General features: G+C 48.3%; 1 protein-coding gene across 1 annotated transcript in view; it reads right to left on the bottom strand.

The window, feature by feature from the left end:
- The window catches only part of PLEKHH3 (pleckstrin homology, MyTH4 and FERM domain containing H3), a 264,118-nt gene extending 245,673 nt beyond the window's left edge, over positions 1-18,445 (bottom strand). Inside the window, exon 1 of the mRNA XM_069237720.1 lies at positions 17,377-18,445. Coding sequence (XP_069093821.1) covers positions 17,377-17,517 — 141 coding nt within the window. The 5' untranslated portion in view covers positions 17,518-18,445. The remainder of the gene's footprint in view (positions 1-17,376) is intronic.
- Positions 18,446-19,070: the final 625 nt, after the last annotated feature.

Consider the following 19,070-nt stretch of genomic DNA (forward strand, 5'->3'; position numbering starts at 1 on the left):
GGTTTGGAGGCGGAGAGATTTGGGACACATTCCTTTCGCATTGGAATGGCTACAGAGGCAGGGGAAAAAGGCTGGGATAGAGAGGAAATGATGGCGTTGGGTAGATGGAGGTCGGATTGCTTTAGGAGATATGTGCGGGGAAGTGACTGTTAGAAGGATTGTAGGGAGGAGGGAATGAATACTTTCATCTCTTTTTTTCTTTTTCAGGTGTGGTCCTGGGGCCAGAAGCGGCATATTTGAAGATATGGGTGATTGGGCATTCTTTCGTAAAGTGGGCACAACGACAGGCTCGAAGGACTGCGCCAGGGTCGAATCTGGGATTTGATATCGATCGTTATCGGGTGACGTGGATTGGGAAAGGGGGAATGCTATGGGGCAAGCTAATTCCTCGGCTTCAGGTAACGCGAGGGAGGGGACATTGTCCGGATTTGCTTTGTGTTCATCTTGGGGAAAATGATTTAGTTAGATCTACGGGCTTGAATTTGCTCAAGGTAATGAAAAGGGATCTGCAGTTAGTGAGCGAGCAGTGGAAAGGATATCATATCGTTTTAACGGCGTTTATGCCACGTCAGGTGTGGACAGGGGCCAGGAAACCAGGGGCCATAGAGAGGGCCAGACGTAACATTAATAAGGAAATGAGGGGTTTTTGTGTGGGGCGAGGTATTTCATTTTTAGAGCATGCAGACATCCGGTTTGAGGACGTGGAATTTTTTAGGGATAATGGGGTGCACCTATCGTTCATGGGAATGGAGTTACACCTCTTACAGATGAGAGCAGCTCAAGGCTTTACTATGTGAGACCTAGTGTGGGGGGGCAGAAAAAGTCAGGGCCTTTTTCTGGTGGCGGGGACAGCTGCAGGGCAGCTATTAAAAGCTCGGGGGTAGGACGGAGATGGCAGGGAAAGACAGGTATTAGAATGGGGGGGAACATTAATTAGACAAGGACAGGCAGGAGACTGCTCAGGAGCGGACAGGTTCAGAGAAGTAGGTAGGGCGGGAGAAAGTAAAGGAGACGAGAGGAAGGAAAAGACAGGTCCAGAAGAAGGGGGGGAGGGATCGGGGTAGGGGAGGGGGAGGGGCGGGTCAGGTGACTCGATGTCTAGTGAGGTTTTAGTTTTGTAAGGCAAAGGCCAAGGGGGTAGGTCTAGGGGCACCTGTTCCAATAAAGCGGCCTTTTACACACACAAACGAGTCTCGGTGGTCACTCTGTCCCAATCGGGCCTCGGGGGGGGAAGAGGAGGAACGAGGATTTCCCCCCCCCCCCGGGGTTTTTGGGACAGGTGGCACGACCTGGGACGTGTTTGGACGTCCGGGGTGCCAATTATAAGGGGGTGGGTTGGGTATTTATGCGGCCATTTTGAGGTCACAGGCACCATTTTGGGAAGGTGACCTGGTGGCCAGGGTGTAGGCAGGCGGGCTCTGTGTTTCTTTCCCCACCCTCCCTCCCTCATGTTATGGATGATTTAGGGGTCTTTCTTGGATCAGGTGTCCTGGGGGGGGGGGGTTTAAGTAGGCATCGCTTGGACAGGTGCTTGCCAAGGCGGGGACAGCTGCAGGGCAGCTATTAAAAGCTCGGGGGTAGGACGGAGATAGCAGGGAAAGACAGGTATTAGGACGGGGGGAACATTAATTAGACAAGGACAGGCAGGAGACTGCTCAGGAGCGGACAGGTTCAGAGAAGTAGGTAGGACGGGAGAAAGTAAAGGAGACGAGAGGAAGGAAAAGACAGGTCTAGAAGAAGGGGGGGAGGGATCTGGGTAGGGGAGGGGCGGGGTCAGGTGACTCGATGTCTAGTGAGGTTTTAGTTTTTTAAGGCAAAGGCCAAGGGGGTAGGTCTAGGGGCACCTGTTCCAATAAAGCAGCCTTTTACACACACAAACATGTCTCGGTGGTCACTCTGTCCCAAATAATCAACATTCTGCTGGCTGGGGGAGATGCTGGCTTCTCTACCCAAACGGATCCCCCTCTCCCGTGACAGATAACACTGCTGTAGGAGTGAATGATGGCTACAGGAGGGTTGGCATATATAACTGAAAAAGTGGCTCCCTGTCACCCGTGACACCTTCACCTAGTGCTTGCCAAAAGTACTTTGCATTCTTAGACTTGCGTTTTAACTCTTGCTACAGCGCTACTAAACCTTGCATATCCTGAAATACCAGTGCTGAGATGTGGACTCACTTTGCAGCTATGTCGGCGGCGTGAAGGGAATGGAGATTGTACACGGTGTGATGCTCTGGGAGAGACATTGAGATGTGTGTGAATGGCTAGGAGTTTCATTGGGCACATGGTAGCCACCGTGTTTCTAGTTACGTGCTTTCGAATGACAGCATAATGCATTCTGGGTACTGTAGTTCTGGTTTGCATCCACTGAACCAATTCGACAAACGCAACAATAATGATGTTTTAGGTTAAAAGTGTTTGCTATGACAAGGAGTGAGGTGTCACTCAAGCATGCAAAAGAAAATGAGTAACCGGAACCCTCTATCTAAACTGGAGCTCTCTGTTGAGACACTCGCCAAGAAACAATTACAGCCAATACGACTATGGTTTTAATTTAGGGTATAATATACTATCTGTCCCCACCAAAAGACATTCCATATTACTGGTAAACTAAAGGGGTATGCATAGCAGTAGGTTCTAAAGCAAACTCTGGGGGACCCGCCCCACCCTCTTTTATACTCATGTAGAGACCTGGGGATTTTTATGCTCTGTCAAAATGGTCTGCGGACGTGTTTTCATGTAGTTCCCAGTATTAAAAGATGAGTCGTTTCGGTCAGTAGACTTCTGAGGTCAGAATTTACTAATGGGTTTTATTACAGTGGTCAGTTATACCCTAATGTGGATTTAATTGCAAGTATGCAAAAGGGCCCTGCCGTTTATTTATTTCTGCTGTGGTGCACGAATTAGCTCCATTTATCCTGTGGGACCTCTTGTCAGTTTCTCTTCTTCCAGGAGTTCTTAAAATTCTTCATTCTCCAGCAGCACACGCTTTAAAAAAATCACCCCAGTGTTACTTAAACAGGACTTTATATGCAATAGTAACCCATCTTTTTAGATTAGCTATTTACAATCCTCTCTTAAAATAATGAGCTATGTGCTTTTATTTAACTAAACAGAGGGGGCAGTACCACAATCTGCCCTTTAAGGAATGCTGCATGCACCTTCAACACTTCAAGAAGCAATTTACACAAGTGGCTCTGAAGGATACCATACACGTGAAACAATAGGCCCAACCTCTGCTGTTTGTTGTGCCCCAAATATAGGGTGACACTGTTTGTTCCGTTTAGACATGAAAAGGTTACATTAAGGCTCAGATCCGAAAGCGACAAGGCGCCTCGTATTTTGCATTTGCCAGAGAGTCTGCCAGTCCACATGGAACAGTTCCCTTTTCGGATCTGGACACGATTTGTACACATTCCAAACTCTAACTGGCTGGGTCGAAATCTGACAGATGGGAAAGCTGCACTATAGTGAAAACTGTGCTTTAGCAACGGATCATGGTACATATGGTTCAGTCTGAGAATGGGCATCTACTCCGACTTGAAGGTCTAAAAAGTCTAAAACCTCACGATGTTTGCAAATTTAAAATAATAATAAAAATGCAGACACTAAAAACACAGCAAAACTTACATCTAGTGGGAGGAATTACCTACAATATTTTTGGACGGAAAATGAGTCACAAGTGTAGGTAAACCCACCGCCACAAGGCTCTGATGTGTATGTATAGCCTGTATTATTGGGGTACCTTTACGACTGGACCAGCAAGTCACTGCCTCTAGGGAAAATAAGCTGAGCTGCAAACCATCCTTTAACAACCCCGAAGGGTTAAAGGTGCATCTGTATTAGTTGACATTGGATGTGGGCACGAGGCGACATGTCTGTTGAGGAGGTCTCAAGTTTTACACAGCTAGACCCTGCATGAGGTATCACATTTACTGTACCTCAAGGGATGAATGTACAAAATTATCTCTTTGACAGGACGTCTGCCATTGGTGTGTATGCACTAAGTTTGACAGTGCCAGCGACAGTGTATGATTGCTTGGGGGTCTGCAGGGGCGTGGCTTTTCCAGCAGGTGATGGTTGGATCATTACCTGGGTACTGCCAAGCAGGACAGGCAAGCAGTGCTCGCTTTAGACCCTGCAACATCCACCACCTAAAGGCAAATGGCAGGACTGCTATAGAATGGGCCTCAACTTGGTGGAGTCGTACCATGTAATGGGCCAGAGCTTTCCGGAACCCAACAGCTGGATGTGCACGCACTAGAGCCATTGGTGAGCATCTTTTCAGGCTGAACTGTCCGCCATTTATTTTGGCAGCGTACACCAGAGCTGCAGACTAGAATTTGAAGCTACAATCACTTGGTGGGCCACAAACCTGATGGGTAATGAGACAGGTGGAAACATCTCTTCCACATTAAAACGGGGGTCTGCTCCCACACGTCACGGGCACCAAGGTTCCAAGCGGCAGCTTCCCCCAGAGGAAGCACAGATGAAGCAAGCCCACCTGCACTGGTAGACCAGGAAGATTAGCCCCTCACACTACCCAGGCCTGATGGATGTATAATCGCTCCTTAGGACAGAAGCGAGAACACCATAGAACCCACCAGGGTAAGTGAGCGCATTCTGTAAAATCTTAGGTGGTGGAAGGTGATAGAGGTGGCCAGGTTCAAAACAAGGAAGGGGAAAATACAAAGCCACAAGGGCAAGTCCCAAGCGTGGTGAGTTCACGAGTGTGGTGAGTTCACGAGTGTGGTGACCGATTCCACGTTTGAGTGTTATACGATTTATGTGGCCTCGCTTTCCGGGTGGCTGTGGTTACTGCTGATGTATGTATGGTCCCTTGTGTCGACTCTCTTCCTGTAGCCAGCGAGACAGCCCGCGCTGAGCCCTCCCTGCTGTGTGTGGCCCACTGCTTGCCGTGATAGTGTCCAGAGTGCAGCACGCAGCCTGTTGTGTGAGGAGCCTTCATTCAGCATTGACAATAGCACTCATAGTTCCGAAAAGGCAAAGCGCTCAGAGCTACAACCAAATGTGGTACAGAAGGTGTGGCCTGGGACTGCTCCAGGGACATGTATGATTTTTCACACAGACGCAAACACAGGTTGTTCTCTACTAACAGAGTTTAAACCTCTGGAACTTTTAACAATTAGCCAATCAGAAACTCTTTCCATCAGTTTTATTTTTTAGTTTTTTTAAGCCTTTTCTTTAACGTTGTCCTCCATTTTGTGGACTTCCTTCACTCCCAAACGAAAAGGACATAAAAGAGGACGGGACAATTTATCACTTAAGTATTTGGGTGGTTAGTTCCTTGTTGGTCAAAGTAAAAGAAAAGGAACCTTTTTCATCGGGTCTGGCGTTTCCCGCCCGGAACAACAGCAGAAGGCGACGCCTTTACTCAGTTACTAATCTAAAAATCTAATACGGGGCAAAACAGCATTGAGACCGATCCATATCTTTTGGTTCAGACCCAAAAGGTAGAGCCAGCCTCCTCTAGGAAAGCCGAAGAGGCAAAGGATCCAACTAGGTAAAACGAAATAAGCAATTTTTTCAAATATTTGTTGATACAACGCTGTGTGTCTGCTCTTTTTCCCGAGGATATATTTACTTTGTCGGGCACCATACATGTAATGTTATGTGCATTTGTATAGCACTTTCTGCCACTTCTATGGTCCTAAAACACTTCTGGATTCCGACGACGTTTTGCAGTTTGGGATCCTCGCCGACTGGAGTCATAATGATCTGTAGATCTTTTATATGGTTGTGGTTCATAATGGTTATAGTTGGACTGGATAGCGACTGTCAAATGGAATAGACTAAGGGCCATATGTACGAAAGCTTTTTCCCATAGACCCAGAATGGGTAAAATCCTTTTGTACATCTCGCCCCAAATTATTCCTCGATGATGAAGTACACAGTGTAGTAAATGGCTAGTTGTTATATGGGAACCGAGTGCATCATCATTAGAGATATGGATATGTGAACGTAGAGAGTTGAGGGGTTACCTGCAAAGCATCTCTTCTCAACACCATCTTCCAAGAGTATTTATTTGGAAGTTTTTTATAGTGCTGTGTACCCTTTATCAATTACTTTTGAGTGCTTGACAGAGGTTCGAAATTGTAGAATAGAGTGGGAAGAAAAGTCCGGCCAGACTGATGAGAATGCCTTAAATTCTGGGTTGAGTTGAATTGCAGCAGCTGTTCCGTTACTTATCTGTTTATATTCATTGGTAACCGTGCAAGCACTGAGCATTAATTACTATACACTGTTGACAGGATAACAGAGCTGCTGTGGACCCCCCTATTCGGAGAGTTGTAACCCCATGATGTTATGGCACTTCACAGGGGTGGAGGTATAGACAAGTTATGTGATTGCAAACTTTGCTCATGCTCTGTTGTATTGATCTGCCTGAACAGCGGGTACCGTGAACAAATTAATAAAGATACTGTTTAAAAAAAAAAAGTCTAAAATTCGTCCATCATGGCCTCGTTCTCTGCATTGAATTAAATTTGAAAGAGAGGCTGAACTGCTCAGTACCAGACACTTCCTGAAGTTGTAACTTTAGCAACACAAAAGGATGATGGACGGAGTGTTGAAACTTTTCAAACACTCACCCCCAGTCACAGATCTGGGTTTAATCCATCGTTCTTTTGCTCACCATGCCACCCCAGTTTGGACCCAGCCATATGCAAATCAGTCTTGACCCTGTTCCCCATGGGAACAGTCCAGCCCGAACTGCCAAGCCAGGTCCTCCCTGGACCGGAAACAAGCATCCTAGGACCAGTTTCAGGGTATCACCCTTCATCAGCTAGGCTAGCTTGAATCCAGTGGCACAGTGAGCAAGGGACCCACGTCTGGGCATACCCTTCCCACTTAGGGCAACTTTAGCAACACAAAAGTTGTAGCTCAAGTTCAGGCTGAGGAAATTTCAGAGATTCAGTAGTGGTGCAGGAGTTCTGGTGCCAGTGTTGGGAGGTATACAGGGCATTTGGTCCAGTATGTTTTGTAGAGGGTTCATGTGGCCTTAAATGTAATCCTGGAGTGGAGTGACAGCCAGTGGTGTGTCTTAGTGATGGGAGAGGGGGTTGTTGACCTGGTCTTGGTTATGTAGGTTAAGGCACAGTATGGCTACCTGATTCTGGTGTCTTTTTAGCATTGAAGTTAGGTTTTTGGAAATAACATAACGGATGCTATTATGGTAGTCAAGGCATGGATGGAGGAGGAGGGCTCTAGTTAGCTCAACTACTTGCCTGGTGTAGAAAAGGGTATTTTGCAGCAGTAAGTGCTGCAAGTTACCTCTCTTCTCTATAGCATTGACTGGGAGAACAAAAGAGGTCAGAGTAAAAAAGAATCCTTGAGCCCAACAGGGATGTCATATCAGTCAATCTTCCTCAAACAAGGTGGTTAAATGCTGATCATTGCACATTTGGCAACAATGAAGTCCGAAAATATAGTTTCATGTGTACAAAGGTGCCAACCTGGTGCGGAAACCCAACCACCACGGGTTTCGAGAAATGCACAACCATATAGGCGGTAACCAGACCGGCTACGTAGTGTGCTGTATGTAACAATATGCAAAATCCAGAAAGAGCAACCAGGGCACTCCACGGTAAGTATCAGTTATTTTAATCCTTAGTGTTACAAAAAATGAACAGACATAGTAAGAAAGTACAAGTCCATGTAAACAGTTGAATATAAGTGAGATCGGTGACAGCCAACACGTGTTTCGTCCTCGCGGACTTCTTCAAGGCTTCAAGAATAAATGTATACGGATAGCTTAGTATTTCTGTGTGCAGTAATTCAGCACAGCCATATCAGAAAAACTGAGTATTAAGTCTCCAGGTAAGGGAGGGTCCCTCGAGTACAGGCTCATCGTACTCGGCAGCGTTATCATACGCTTCACCTGGCACGCGCACTGAGGTGCCTCTGATTCCCGGATCGTGGGGAATTATCGACTGGGTCTACTCAGACCACAGACGAAGGGTGTTTCCTGAACTACGGGTACACCCCTCAGGGCAGTTCGTTTGCCCTGGAGATCACTAATGGTCCCTGTCATAACGAGGGACCCTCCCTTACCTGGAGACTTAATACTCAGTTTTTCTGATATGGCTGTGCTGAATTACTGCACACAGAAATACTAAGCTATCCGTATACATTTATTCTTGAAACCTTGAAGAAGTCCGCGAGGACGAAACACATGTTGGCTGTCACCGATCTCACTTATATTCAACTGTTTACATGGACTTGTACTTTCTTACTATGTCTGTTCATTTTTTGTAACACTAAGGATTAAAATAACTGATACTTACCGTGGAGTGCCCTGGTTGCTCTTTCTGGATTTTGCAGGGATGTCATATCAGATTGTCTTAAATTAGATCAGGGCACAGCTATTCACTGGTTGCGCAATGTTTTGAAAAAAATCTAAATTAATTGAGCTTTCTTGATATGTTCAGTGCACCCACTAATCTTCGATTCAGGGCCGGCACGGTGTGTTGGCTTCTGTGTTTCTTGAAGCTTTACGCTTCCTCAGGAAACTGTGTAGTGGTCTTCCCTTGTTATCCACTGTCATAGCAAGCACTAATGCACTTAATGTTTTTTGTTAATGTTATAGACACTTTCCTGGTCGTTTCTAAAGCCTATTTTAAAGTGTTTAGGGTTTTGGGAGTGCAGGGTTGCACTCCTCTTTCTCCAGCTGTTAGGCAGTACTGATGTGTGTTAGAGTTTGCTCCTTCCTTAAAGCGTCAGTGAAGTGCAGGAAATCAAGGGAGGGCTAAGCCTATGGAAGGTATGTTTCTAGCCCTTAGCACATGTTAACCAATACACACTGAAGCTTCAACTGGAAAGTATGAGGGACCATTTGGTATTTTATTCAAGAGTAATATGTTTAGAATATGGAGTATATTTTGTCTTGGCATATGTGTTTTAAGCAGCCACAAAACCTCTAAAGGGCTGGGACGCACATGGTACCAAAGTGAATGTAGCGATCCCTGGATTGTGGTGGGATTGTCCCACCCTTAGCTGTACCACTGTACGCACTTTACTGTTTATTGTACTTGTTATATTGCTTTTTTTTTACCATGTTGTTATGTGGATGCACTTTATTCCGCTCAATGTATAATTTTATGAACCTTCTATGGGCATTGTTGAGCCAAATAAAGTGCACAATCAACATATGATACCCTGAGTTGTTCACTTTAAGGGAAGGGTATTCCAAGGTCTGTGGGCCAGTCCATGGGTGCTGAGTCAGATTACTAGCATCTTGTTCAAAGAAAGGATCATGCAACGAAAGCTACCCCTCATCCAATGGAACACATGTTCAGACACAAAATGATGTTAATTTAATTCTCTGGAACGTTTTCCAAGTGGGTTTGTGAGTCATCAGCTTGCATTTAGATGGTGACCTGGTACTGCTCAAGGAGCTGAACCTCAGCAGCATACCTAAGTAATGCACAAGAGATGATTCTTGGTTGAGCCTCTCAGGACACTTGACACATGCATGATTTGAATGCTCCAATCCGGACTTTTTAGCTGCGGCTGAGAGAACATTGGACACACTGCAGAGTAGCCCTGCATATGCCAGTTGAGTGTTTGATCCTTTCCAGTGGAATTGAGTGGCCTGCAGTGTCGGAGGCGACAGGAGGTCCAAGGAGCAGTTTTGTTGCCATTATCCAGGAAACAGAAGATCTCTTCCCTAATACTGGCCAAAGTTCGCACTTGAAGGGCCCAAACCAGATTTGAAGATGTTAAAGGAGGTGGTTGAACTTAACACACTCTTGAAGATACGACACAACAGTGGTAACACTCACTGTATTGGCAAGCTGCTGTGAAGCTAAGCGTATCCACCGCCAATTCTTAAATCATAAAAAACTGTAAAAGTCAAATGATACAACCTACAAAAAAAATATATTGGATCTCATTATGTGAGATTCCTACAGCTAGTCCTAGATTTTTGAGCAAAAGCAAGCTGCAATGTGGGAATTTTAGTTTTGTTTTTAATATTTTAATTATGGGTTCAAATTTCCCAGTATGCCAAGTGATGTTGTATAAGATGCCAGGACTGGCTGATGTTACATATGGTACGGGACCATTTGTCAGCTTTGTTCATCCATGAAGGGCCTAATCTTGGAGGAGGATGTGGCGTTATGGCCAGAGCTGCTAACTTTGAAACTTGGTTACTAGGTATGAGTTCTAGCATTGGCTCAACATCTTATGATTCCGGGAAAATCACTTTGGGCCTGATTTTGAGTTTGGTGGACGGGTTACTCCTTCACAAACGTGACAGATATCTCATCTGCCATATTACGGTTGCCATAGGGATTGTAATGAGGACAAGATATCTGATGGAATAATCCCCTCCCCCAAACTCGAAATCAGGCCCTTAATCTCCTTGTGCCTTATAAATAAATAAAAAATGTGACCTTGTGTAATGCAACAGGTGTCGATATAAAGCACTCCACTTACTTTGGGTCGAGTTAGCGCTATACAAAACGGCAATAACAAAAATAAATCTGGCTATGAAAATATTTGTAGGCTGACTTTTTCAGAATAAATATGGCAAAGCCAATACGTTTGATGCTCACACTTGAGCACTGACAAAAGTTTTATAAAAATGTTGCAGTGCAAAACAATTTAAATGAAAGGGCTGTTTGTCCACAACATACTGATGTGGAAAATAACTGTGTGACGACAGAGTGCACTTTTCAGATGTTAAACTGCCCCGTGCGTTTAAATGAAGGCCAAAGGATACATCCATTGCAAAGAAAATGAAACAAAATTATCCCTGTGGGTAGATCCAGCATGTGTTCGACAATGCCTGAGGACAATTGCTGAATGTTCCTGGGCCTAAGAAGCAAAGGGCTGAACCAAAGCCCCTTCAAGTATGAAAGAATGCAATATGCTTGCTAAGAGTATATGGCAAACCGGAAAAAAAACATAAAATACTGTAGGATTGTGGGGTGAGTGGGAGCCAGACATAAATTCCTCGGCAAGCACCTGACCAATGGCAGCAACCTAATACTATGCGATCGTGAGCGCTTCGCTTTCCTATCGGAGCAGCCTATCGTGCTCTGCTTCGGGATGAGGTCACCCAAGGGCTAGCACTGTAGATGAATGGATCACCGGACGTAAGCGGCGTGGGGGGGTCAGTCTCCCCAACAGACGGCCGCTGTATGTTTCAAGGCCATTCCTGGCGGTACGTGAATCGTGCTTGTACATTCTTACCCACTGTTTTTCAGTACCTTTCTCAAAGCAACAACTGTTGCGATGCAGTGCTTAGAAGCTGCATTAGGGGCTGGCTGTAAGCTCTATAAGAGGCTGTGTTTGTTAAGCATCCTACGTGCGTACATACTATTGGTCTAAAGTTGCCATCTTCGTTCAAATCTGGCTTGCTATTGGTTCGTTCATTCAGATACAAACATTGACAAGACCTAACCACTGCTGCCCTATCCATTTTTCCAGCCCCATGTCCAATCCTTACCTCCAATTAGGCGGGAGCTCTCTTCCGGTCCACACACCTTTTGTGCGCTCAGCAGGTCTCTTGACTTCTACCCTACACTGCAGACGGTGAACACCGGCACCATGTACTCTGTTGACGAGAACTGTGTATTACTCTTCAGGCCTCACACCGCCCCCAGAGGTAGTACTGTTCTCGACCCCGTTCTAATAACTGCCCTAGACACCGACTGCGTGGTTATCCAGGCTATAGACACCGGCTGCGTGGCTATCCTGTCTATAAACGACCCTCTTTAGAGCGCCATTCTTGGAGAACACAGAGCGCCCTCGCAGGTCTCCGTTTGGCGGCAACCTCCTCGCGCCAGCCTCATGCGCGAGCTGCAGGCCGTCGAAGTAGCCCGCTGCAGGCAAGGGGTTGACAACATCAACCACCAGCACCAGGTGCATCCGACGGAGTGACCTTCGGATAGTACAAAGCACACTTGCAGCAGTCGTGCATACCCCGCCCCGGAGGTTCTCTGGTTGCAGGGTATTCCTTCTGCAGCCATCTTGCCCTCAGTTTACCCTTGTGACCCTGTACCCAGGGTAAACCATCCCCACCCAAAGCAACCGTCTCTCTGTAACGGCAGAACACTCCTGCTTGGCCCTGCCCCCTCCCTTTCCGTTGAGTTACCCCTTTGCACAGGTACCCGCGGTAGTTCCTAAAGCCCTCCCGCTGGCGCCACGGAGCTCTCCGGTCTCGCAGTTCCATGCGTGGGTAGTTCAACTGTCCCAGGAATGTTCTGATAATTCTGTAACTTTTAGTCCAGGTTTGATGACTGGTTACACAGGTCTACAAATCTCAGTCAGTATGCAACGAAAAACTCGACTGGGTGAACCACTCGTACACGGTACTGTGCCACTCGGGAGCAGTGCAGTCTGTAGGCGGGTCCTTCGCCCTCTCTCTACACCACCAGCACCCTTGCAGCACCCCTCGCTGTACGGTGGCAGGGCGCCGCTGTTGCAGCCGCGGCTCCTAGCCCTCAAGTTAACTCAGCGTGGACACTAATCTCATTGCAGCAGGCACCTCTCATTGTACAACAGCACCCTTGCAGCGACCCCCCACTCCCTCGACAGCAGCCTCCGCCTTCTCATGCGCCCTGTGGTAGCAGGGCTCTTCTCCCCCTCAAGATAACTTTGTGTGGACACCACTTCCCTTGCAGCATCCCCCCGCTATGGTAGCAGGGCTCTCTTCCCCCCCCCCCACCCCCACCCCGAGGTAACTATGGATATCAGCATCCTTGCAGCCCGGCTCTGTGGTAGCAGGGCTCTCCTTCCCCCCGAGGTAACTATGGATATCCGCATCCTTGCCGGAGCCCCCCTCTGTGGTAGCAGGGCTCTACTTCCCCCCGAGGTAACTGTATGGACATAAGCATCCTTGCAGCAGCCCCGCACTGTAGTCAGGGCCTTCCTCCCCCCTCGAGGTAACTGTATGGCCATCAGCATCCTTGCAGCAGCAGCCCTCCCCCCAAGTGGTAGCAGAACTCTCCTTCCCCTCGAGGTAACTCTATAGTCATCAGCATCCTTCCAGCAGCCCCCCCCCCCCCTCTGTGGTAGCAGGCCCTTCCATCCCTCCGAGGTAACTGTATGGACATCAGCATCCTTGCAGAAGCCCCCCCCTCTTCCTTCCCCCCCCCAAGGTAACTGTACGGACATAAGCATCCTTGCAGCAGCCCCCCCCCCCCCCCCCCCCCTCTGTGGTAGCAGGGCCCTCCTTCCCCCCGAGGTAACTGTACGGACATAAGCATCCTTGCAGCAGCCCCCACCCCTTGTGGTGGCAGGGCTCTCCTCCCCATCGAGGTAACTGTGTGGACATCAGCATCCTTGCAGCAGCCCCCCCCCCCCCTCCTCTGTGGTAGCAGGGCTATCCTTCCCCCGAGGTAACTGTGTGGACATCAGCATCCTTGCAGCAGCCCCCCCCCCCCCCCCTCCTCTGTGGTAGCAGGGCTATCCTTCCCCCGAGGTAACTGTACGGACATAAGCATCCTTGCAGCAGCCCCCACCCCTTGTGGTGGCAGGGCTCTCCTCCCCATCGAGGTAACTGTGTGGACATCAGCATCCTTGCAGCAGCCCCCCCCCCTCCTCTGTGGTAGCAGGGCTATCCTTCCCCCGAGGTAACTGTGTGGACATCAGCATCCTTGCAGCAGCCCCCCTCTGTGGTAGCAGGGCTCTCCTCCCATCGAGGTAACTGTGTGGACACCAATACCATTGCAGCAGCCCCCTCCTCTGTGGTAGCACGGCTCTTCGCCCCAAGGTAACTCTGTGGACACCAGCGCCTTTGCAGCAGCCTCCCCTCCCCCTCAAGGTAACTTTGTGTGGACGCCGCCACCCTCGCAGCAGGCACCGTCCCACCCCCTCTCGCTCCCAGCAGGGCCTGCACTGTGCACGTGCTTCCGGCTTTCATCCTGCCCAGTCATCAGGAACAGACCACAGGAAGCTGTCTGGCAGATCTGAAGAAGGTGCTGCTGCTTCCAGGCTCTGTCCTGGGGGCAGGGAGCCGAAGGAAAAAAAAAGTCTCCAGTTTCCTTAACCAAAACCAGAAGAAAAATGGTGGCTGTGGAGTGTGTCTGAAAAAAGGCCTGTGTGAGTGGTAAAGCTTAGATACAAGAGCACCTCTGTAAAACCGGTGCCGAGGAAGCAATACTGGAGCCAGCGTCATGCAAGCAAACAGCAGAGAAAAAAGTCCAAGTTTTTACTTTTCATTCTGGGAGGATTAGTCCAGGTATGATTCTGATATAAACAGGACTGCAATCCCCAGAATGCTGAGCAAAAACATAATCTGGACGAGCTACTTTAACATGGACATGGAAAACTTAAGCGTTTTGCAAGCTAAGAGTAGAAGGCCATTTGCGTTCTAAAAATATAAATAGATCTACCTTCTTATTAAACTATGTATGTTTGTCTTACTGCTTTCTTTCTGTTTTACTGTCTCCCCTTAAAACAGTGTATTTGCTCAATCCCTGTCACCTCCTGGTTTATATATTGCATTATTCTGTAACTTACCAACAATGACCTTATGTAAAACTTGTCGGGTACAGACGTCATGTCTAATGTTAAATAAATAAACCATGCTAACCAAAAATGATGCCTCCGTTAACTATTTAGCATTCACAAAGAATCGAATTAAAGTGTCTCAAGGGGCTGCCTTGGGGGGAAACGTGGTTATCTAATGACGAGGGCCCACTGGACTCAAACGTCAGTTGGGCTTGAAAGACAAGAGTCGGAAAAATCCGGCCTAGGTGGGACTCATTCTTTCTCTTTTCAGAGGCACCGTTAAGTCGCAAAATCATCAGTTTTATATGTTGGCCAATAGGCTCGCAGAGGAACCGAATTTACCGACTTTCCTCTTAATACCATCATTTTGCAGTCGAATGTTCATGGTCTAAGAAACACAAAATCCATGTTTTATTTTCTCAAATTTCTCGCGATTTTCAGATTATTGGTGCGCTGCTCTAAACACTTTAAAACATCCAGATGTGTGTGTCAGATCTGATAAGAACCTTATTTGTGCTGGTAACAGTATTTGGGGGTCTGACATTTAGGACCATGCGTATTCAATTACCTGGCCTGTTTCCTAGCGAACAATACACAAACCGTACTTGTCATCTGTGAGGAAATGTGTGTGGGAGTACACCCTCCATGTCATTACAAACGGATTCCAGTCCTGGACTTTTGTGCGTCCACCTAATGCATTCTGGGTGTTCTACTCCGTTGAACTAATTAGGATGCTAGTGGTTTGTAGGTAAAAAGTTCGGAACTTGAAGCACTGTTCATGGTGACATGAAGTGAGGTATTCACAGTAGAATAGTGGTCTCCATACTTTTTAAGGCCGCCCCACAGTTGAAAAATAAAAATCATTGCCCCCCCCCCCACAGAATATTTCACAATTATTTTATAAAGATGGCAGTGTTTAAATATGTTGCAGTTAAGTACTGATACCTTTTTTTAAATGCAATAACATGCTCTGCTTAAAACAAGGGCCCGTTATCTGTATAATGCTTCTTTTGGCCAATCACTGATAGGACACCCCCCCCCCCCCCCCCCCCCCCCCGATGGGGAGCCCCCAGTTTGAAGACCTCTGCCCTAGAAGCAGCATCACTGGCGCAGAGGCCCATGTACAGCACCCTACTGCCTTCTGGTTGGGTGTGCACTATAGAAATACCACATACACATGTATCCCAATTAGGACTGCCTGTTTTACCCAATAATCAGGGCCCCGTGGAATTATGCATGCCGGGGGAGATGGGAAGTAAGATTATTTGGCAAGAAAAGTCAAATTATGTGGAGTAATGAACACGGCACACTTTGCGATCGTATCACCGAATTATTTTGTCACGGTTACACATTAGCAAAATCTGGTCAAACGTCTTACCTCATTACTACCACGTTGACACCTACATGCAGCAAAAAGCAATAGACAGGTGGTCGGTAAACCTTCCACTGTGCAGCAGCATACGTTGCTGAGTTTTTAGTAACTTTAGAGCTAGAAAGATTGTTTCTATCTGCAGATTTGTATAGTGCACAGGAAGGGTATTTTTGGTGTTGGAGCATAAACTGTATGGGTCAGGCCATGGTCTGGGCTAGGTTTAGAGCCCCAACTCTGCATGCAGCAAATGATGGACTATGTGGCAAATCCATCATTATCCGGAAAACGAAAGCAGCAAAATCTCTTAATTCCAATGGCCATGCCTCTAATGAAGGACTTCTGCCACTGATTTCATACAGATGTTAAAACTAAAGTATAGAAGAATGAACCGCCCAGAAGGCAGGGATTAGATCCACAATCAAAAGACTTGGTCTTGGCAGTTCAATACGCTTAAATGAGAATAATGCCGCGTTCGGATATAAACCGACACCTGCAAGATATACACAGATCTCAGCAGCAGGCGCTTGCTTGCCTTCCATTAGCCATCCTACCGACTGATTGCTTTGGAGTTGCAGCTGGGTAATATCAAATGAATGAACCCAAGACAAAGCACTACAAGAAGCACTAAAGGGAGAGACCAAGGTACAGTACAGGAACTCACAAACATAAGAGTTAAAAGTGAAAGACACAGGGCGAGTTGGGGGATACAGAATCGCCTCTCCCTTCCTCTTTCGGGTGGCGTCCTGAGGCCTGCTCTGGTCCAGGCACGTTCCCTCTGAGGACAGACGTGGGCAATGTGGTTTTAGTGGGGGGCGTGGAGGGGGCTGAAGGGATGAGGTGGAATGGTCTAGGGCTGCGGTTTGGGATCAAACAGAGTTTGTTGAGCCAAGGGATTTTAATTTAAAAAGATCAAATGATGGCAAATGGGAGGGGCTAAGCATGAGCAAAGTGCATGATCTTGTGGAATGGGTGGGGTGACGGGTAAACTGAGGGTTTCATGGAATGCCCCCAAAACACACGATTTATGCTTAACTGAATGTCCCAGTGTTACTCACTAACAGATACCAATGGAAAGCAATTGAGGTTTTCCAAATGATGTAACGGTATGGGGCCAGAGTACACCATATACACGGAGACAAGGGATGCCAAATTCAAGGATCACGTCCTGGCATGACAAATTCGTGGCCTAAACTGAAGCAGTTGGGTGGTGAAATCTATGCGATTTGTATAATCAAAATAGGGGAATCAATGTGAGCAGGTGTAAGTGGCAATGGTGTCGAGAAATGTCACTTAAGTCACTGAATGTTATCTAAGGAGGGCGGTAGGTGGGGGTGGTAAAGTAGGCGCTTGACGATGTCCGGCTATTACGTTTGGGGTGGGTGGTGACGTAACAAGCCTCGAGTTGTCCGTCAAAGGGACAGTGATTGAGAGGGGCAATAAAACAGAGCGACAGTTCAAGAGAGGGGTAAGGAGGGAGGGGTTAAACCAGATGAAGAGTGAAGTGAAGGGGTCTCACGCACTCACCCGCTGGGGGTACACCTGCTCATCCTTGCTCATCTGCAGTTCGAAGGACTCCTCCTCTTCCTCCTTCTCGCCATAGTCTCTCCTCAGTAGGGTGAAACCGTGCCTGCAGCACACCAACCAGCATATCCCCTGAAAAGGCATTCAATCCGCGCTGGCCCCGGGGAGGGGGCGCCCCCTGCACCCCGACAAGGCCTCTCCGGGTGCTGGGCCGCTGCTAACATCCGACCGCAGCCCAGCGCCACTGCTTGGTGGTAGAGTCACTGACACCACTGCTCTCTCCAAGTTAGTGGACACAAATGGGCAACAAAATGGGGAATGGTTTGGGATCCATGCAGAAGAACAGCTGGGAAGTCTGAAGATTGTTGGCGCAACTGGTGCATAAAGATCCAGGGAATAATAGTAGTCAGATTGGGGGCGAGGTCGTGCGGCAAGATGCAGCTGAATTACGTGGGCAAAGCTAACATCAGGCACTAGTGAAATGTTCTGGTCTCCCAGACTCCTTGCCCGTCATTTCTAACCTCCGGTAGTTACTACTCGTGTAAGGCCCCGGTGGTTGATGGTTTCTCTATAAGGTGTCCAAATCGCTGAAGCCGATAGATCGCTGCTTGAAGTGTATGTCCAAACGCTGAGTGCCAGCCAGTATCCTTGATGGAAGACCTTTAGTCGATTTCTGTCAGTAATAACTACCGGTTCCTATATAGAGTGTACGGCCCGACGGCAGGTCGTTGTACAAGTGCAGCCTGTCGGTCTCTCTAAAGTGCAAGGGTCGATGTGCCAGGAGCACCGGTGGGCAGCCTGGCTGCCGATCTCTATTGCAGATGTATGGCCCAGTTGGGGCCAGTCTCTACCTAAGTGCAGGATCTTCCCCCTCAGGTGAATGGTCCGGTTGATACCCCTGGTGTCTCCCGTGTGTAAGTGCCAGTCCGTCTAGGGGGTGTACGGACCCAGACTTCGCTCTCCGTGAGCCTTGGACCGCACACTGATGGGCGCTAGGCTGGTGCGGATCTCCCACGCACGGCTCCCCAGTCCTACTGCGCGCAGCTCCAGACTTCCTGCTGCCCGGGAGCACGGGGCTGGGCTGCGGAGGGAGCCGCCCCCAGCACACACCCCCGGCCCGGGCTCCGCCCACAGCCCTCCTCCCCCAGTCGCTGCCAGCCCAGGCCCAGCTACAGAATAGTCCCTGGTGACGCAAGATGCGTCTTAACCAATCAAAACTGGGAATCCCGAAGGAGTGACCAATTGGGAAGCGCAGGAGTCACTTTATGCAAATAAGCCATGGCCCAAGCAGCGTGTTGCATCATCAAGTGCCCCTGGCACCGAGTCAAGGGTTGGAGGTGGGGCGGAGGAGGAGGGAGGCGAAGGGGCGAGGCTATCGCTGAGCTTAACCCCTACCTGGGAAGAACCTCCAGAGACGGAGGCAGCCGCCTGCGGATGCGGAGGAAATGGGAAAGCAGAATGGGGGAGGGGGACCAGCTGTGAGGGCAGAGTAGGTGGACAGCCAGCTGAGGGGCGTGGACTCGAGGCTCCCAGATGGAGGGGGCAGGCAGCCAGCTGAGGGAGAAAGTTGCCAGGCAGCTTGTGCGAGGAGCTGGAAAGCCAACTTTGGTGGTGGCAAGAGCTGGGACATGCGTGGCGTAAATCGTAAAGTGGAGAACCAAGTGAAAAAAGATGAATAGGCTTGGTCGGGTAGCCAT

The sequence above is a fragment of the Pleurodeles waltl genome, chromosome 6 (assembly GCF_031143425.1).
Source record: "Pleurodeles waltl isolate 20211129_DDA chromosome 6, aPleWal1.hap1.20221129, whole genome shotgun sequence".
Taxonomy (NCBI): Eukaryota; Metazoa; Chordata; class Amphibia; order Caudata; family Salamandridae; genus Pleurodeles; species Pleurodeles waltl.